General features: G+C 36.6%; 1 protein-coding gene across 3 annotated transcripts in view; it reads left to right on the top strand.

Annotated features, from left to right (window-relative positions):
- Positions 1-3667, top strand: part of KDM6A (lysine (K)-specific demethylase 6A) — a 122475-nt gene extending 118808 nt beyond the window's left edge. For all 3 annotated transcript variants that reach the window (XM_009318884.1, XM_009318883.1, XM_009318885.1), the window contains one exon: positions 1421-3667. In XM_009318884.1, the coding sequence (XP_009317159.1) occupies positions 1421-1450 (30 nt within the window). In that variant the 3' untranslated portion in view covers positions 1451-3667. The remainder of the gene's footprint in view (positions 1-1420) is intronic.
- Positions 3668-4123: the final 456 nt, after the last annotated feature.

Raw genomic sequence — 4123 nt, 5'->3', positions numbered from 1 at the left:
GCTGTCGAGAGTGCGGGACCATGTCCTCTGAATTTATTTCTCTTCATTGGTCCTACAGAGCCTGTGGTGGTTGAACTTCAATTCATACTTCTAGGAGCCCATTGTCGTTCTAGTTTGTGAAATACTGCAATTTCGAAGTGATGATCTGTTATAGAAAAGCATATAAGTAAACACCTGTTCTCAGATACGTCATTCAGTTGAGTGGAAATGGGCAAGAACGTTTCTGTATGGAAAAAAGGGGGCAGGGAGGGGTATTTTGTTGTCTGTGTTTACAACATTATAGAGGTAACAGTGATGATACTGTCCCTAGAACAAGGGTTCTCAACCTGTGAGTAGCTCCCTCCCCCACGAAAGCCTATACCTGCAGCCCTAGAGGGCGTTAATAATTGTTCTCCTGTGAAATTGGTGTGCACATTCATTTCTTTTAAAGGGGATACAATCTCGATTGAGAAGAGTCAGAGCCTAGAAGTGACATCTCAGATCTAGGAGAAGAGTTGAGGTTTGTTGCAAGTCACAGGACGAAGATAATCTCAGATGGCAAAGGTGCAATAGGCCTAACAGAGCGAGGCTCTGTGTTTGGGGTAGAGTATTGGGAGCAAACATGGGGATCAGCTAGTGTTAGTGTTTCATAGGGGGGTACTATGGTATGATTTACAGTGTCTTTAAAGACTGTGAGCTGCTTCTTGAAGGGATTCCACGTCATGACAGGACTGATGAGAAGGAAATGCCATCAAAGATCCAGTGTTTTGATCTGTGGTAATGCCACGAAGTGCAATGTTGGGAAATAGTTAGGTATCTTCTAGACCTTGTCTCCTGAAAGCAGGCAGGAGCAAGACATCTGGCTTACTTCACTCTTGAGGCACTCTGGTGTTGTCTTCCAGGATTAAAAATAAATAAATAAAACACAACCAACTGTGTCCCCATGTCAGAGAATCTGAGGCCCTTTCCACAGATATCCTAACTTCGGGGTTACATGTTACTGTTCAGGTAGAGGGGGGAAAAAATGAAGCCCGCAAGGCATTTAGAGGGCCACAAATGGACAATCCCCCCCCCCCATTGGTAAACAGGTTGAGAATCCCGGTTTTAGAGTATATGCAAGATATATCTATACTGAGCCCACATGGAGCTCTTTGCTGCCACAGTGGGACTTGCAGCTCACGTCGTGTTAACACAGACATCCCCACAGCATACTCCAGTCTGCAGTACAGGCAAAATCCTAATGGAGGGTAGTCGTAAAATGTGTGTTATATTTGAGTAAGTTGGAAAAAAATGCCAGTATCCACTTGAAAGGAGTCCTGAAGCGTAAAAACAGTAGTGCGTGTGACTTTGAACTCTCACAGTTACAATTTGTGCAGGTCTTGGTTAAACAACTGAGTTTTACACCCTTGTAGAAAAGGTAATTTAATGTTTTCTTTTTCAGGCTCCTCCATTGCCATCCTCCTCATCTTGACATTTTTTCATGGACATTAAATGAAAACTTTTCTGATATTCAGGAAGTGACCCAGTTCTGCACCACTGATTTTTGTAGCTATCCCGTAAGGCTGCTGGCTGAAAGCTGTGTCTATGCAACCTTCCAAGTGCGGAGTGTCAACCAACTGGACAGGAGAGAGCACTGCCTCCTACTCCAGAACTCAAAAACAAATAAAACTCATCCAGCTGTACTTCAAAAAAATAATTCCATGTTTTGTATATATCTGACAAAACTGGCAACATTATACAGACTACTGACTTGAAGACCACCTCTTTTGTATTTCTCTGTTTCTGGGCTGATGAGTTGGTTTCATCCATTTTTCCCCTTCAGAATTTCCCTTGGAAAAAGTACTAGCTTAGCTGGTCATTTCTTTGTAAGGTAGTTAGAAATTTTAAGTCTTTCTTTGGGCAACTTTTTTTTTTTTTTTTTTAATGTGAAGAGTTAGGTGATATAAATTTTTTACTGCTTTTATGTTTTTCTGTCTTGTTTTGAAACCATGACGGTTACACTTTTGGTTCCTAAATAAAATTTAAAACAATTAACAGCCAAGTCACAAAGATAAATGGGTTGCACATAGACTAAGGAATAAACTTCAGATTTGTGATTTTTGTTTCTAATCTTGATGTAAATTTACACTATTTATAAATACATATTTATTGCTTGAAAATATTTGTGAATGGAATGCTGTTATTTTTTCCAGATTACCTGCCATTGAAATTTTAAGGAGTTCTGTAATTTCAAACACTACTCCTATTACATTTTCTATATGTAAATAAAACTGCTTAGCATTGTACAGAAACTTTTATTAAAATTGTTTAATGTTTAAAGTTTTTCTATTGTTTGAGTTTTAAAAAGATTTTATGTACAGTGCCCAGTTTTTGTTCTTTTTTGAATCTGATTATATATATTTTATATATACTCTTGTGCTTGTGTATATATATAATATATATAGAAACTCGAATATAAATATGTGTATAAAGATTTAGAGACTAAATTTTTCTCGTTTTAAGTTTTACATCTATGGTAGATTTTGAGGTGTCTACTGTAAAGTATTGCTTACAAAAGTATGATTATTTTTAAAGAAATATATGGTATGTATCCTCAAGACATGAAATGACCTTCAGACTGGTTTATTGTTAAATTGCACTTTTTGCAATAACAGACCAATAAATAGTTGCTGCCAAAACGTAGTAGTAGAAAATAAGTAACGGCTAAACTTTAAAGCTCTTCAAGAAAATACCAGCTTTGACAGGAAGTTTGGCGCTAGTTTTAGAGGAGGAGTGAAAAAGGTGAATTTGAGTTTGGGTGGGGATGTTCTCTAGAATTCAACCAAATTGCAACTTATATATATTACAATATGTTCTATTAACAATTGAAAAAGTTACGACTGAATCATCGTGGCGTCATTGTTGACCCCAAAAAAGGACGTTGTTTTGTGGTATTCTGTTGTATTTTCACATATTTTGTAATACGAATTCACTGGTAAATTTTTGAAGCACTAGGTTTATTTAGGACAAGTTTATAATATATCATTGTAACAGTTTGCAGTTTTAATGATGGTATTTATTTTAAATTGCTCCTTTCTCATTAGCTTCTTGAAAATGCATTAAATCTAAATTTCAAAATTGATAGCTTTCTTATCGATCAGAGTTGACTGATGCAGAAGGTTCCGCATCAAACGATTTCTCATAATTTCTCATTAGTGGGGTATGTTAGTGATTGCATTGTTAAATTTTTTGTAATCTGTGAAGTGTTAAAGGCACAGAGCATGCTAATAGTTTTGTTTGAACAAAAAGAATCGCCTCTTACATTTGTAGCTTCAAATGAAGGGTGTTCATTTTAATGAAGAACCAGTACAGCTCGTCTAATGCTGTTACAACAGTTTAACCATAGTTATAAATGACTTTCGTGCTAGTTCTTACAACACTTGGACAAAAGGGTACGGACGTTAAAGAAAAGTATAACAAATGCTCTTGCCAGCAAAATTATCAGCTAGCAGTTAGGAAGCCAGTATTTGCAGTTCTGTAAAGATGTAAGTCTCAGCTCTTGATAACAAACTCTACAAATCATAATTTTTTTACTTAATGTATTTTATGCAGTCATAAATATTGTAATCTTGACAAACCATGCTGCAACTGAAAAGCTACTCCTTTACAGTAGTCTTAAACCCAAATAAAAGCAAGATAACTTACCTCAACTAATGGTAAACAAAAAGTCCTCGTTTCTCAGTGCTGTAAAAGAATGTTGCTACTAGGGAAATAGCTACTGTGCTCTAATCAGAAGGGCTTTGTACCTTTCCTCCCCTTTGGAAAAGAGGATGTGCCGTTACCAAGGAAGAAAATCCGTATTTCACCAATGAACAAGTAGACCAAATCAGTAGAGCCTTAGGCAGTGTTGCTCGCTCTGCTTGAAGGTTTTGTCGTGGATTTGAATTGCTGCAGAGCTTTAATATTTTGCAGTTTTCGTACTTAATTACACTATGCTCCTGACCGATGGACAGTTTTGACCTCTAAGCTGCTATGATTTAGAATGCTTTTGTTTCATTTTATTAAAAAAGCACAAGTTAATATTTTATCAATTGTAGTTATTATGAAGCACTTCCGCTTCTTAAATTACGAAGTGCATGGTGCAAGCGAAACACTTGTAATCTCT

This window comes from Pygoscelis adeliae, unplaced genomic scaffold (genome assembly GCF_000699105.1).
Source record: "Pygoscelis adeliae isolate BGI_AS28 unplaced genomic scaffold, ASM69910v1 Scaffold92, whole genome shotgun sequence".
NCBI lineage: Eukaryota > Metazoa > Chordata > Aves > Sphenisciformes > Spheniscidae > Pygoscelis > Pygoscelis adeliae.
The sequence above is the reverse complement of the archived record's forward strand: the minus strand, read 5'-3'. Positions and strand labels throughout refer to the sequence as shown.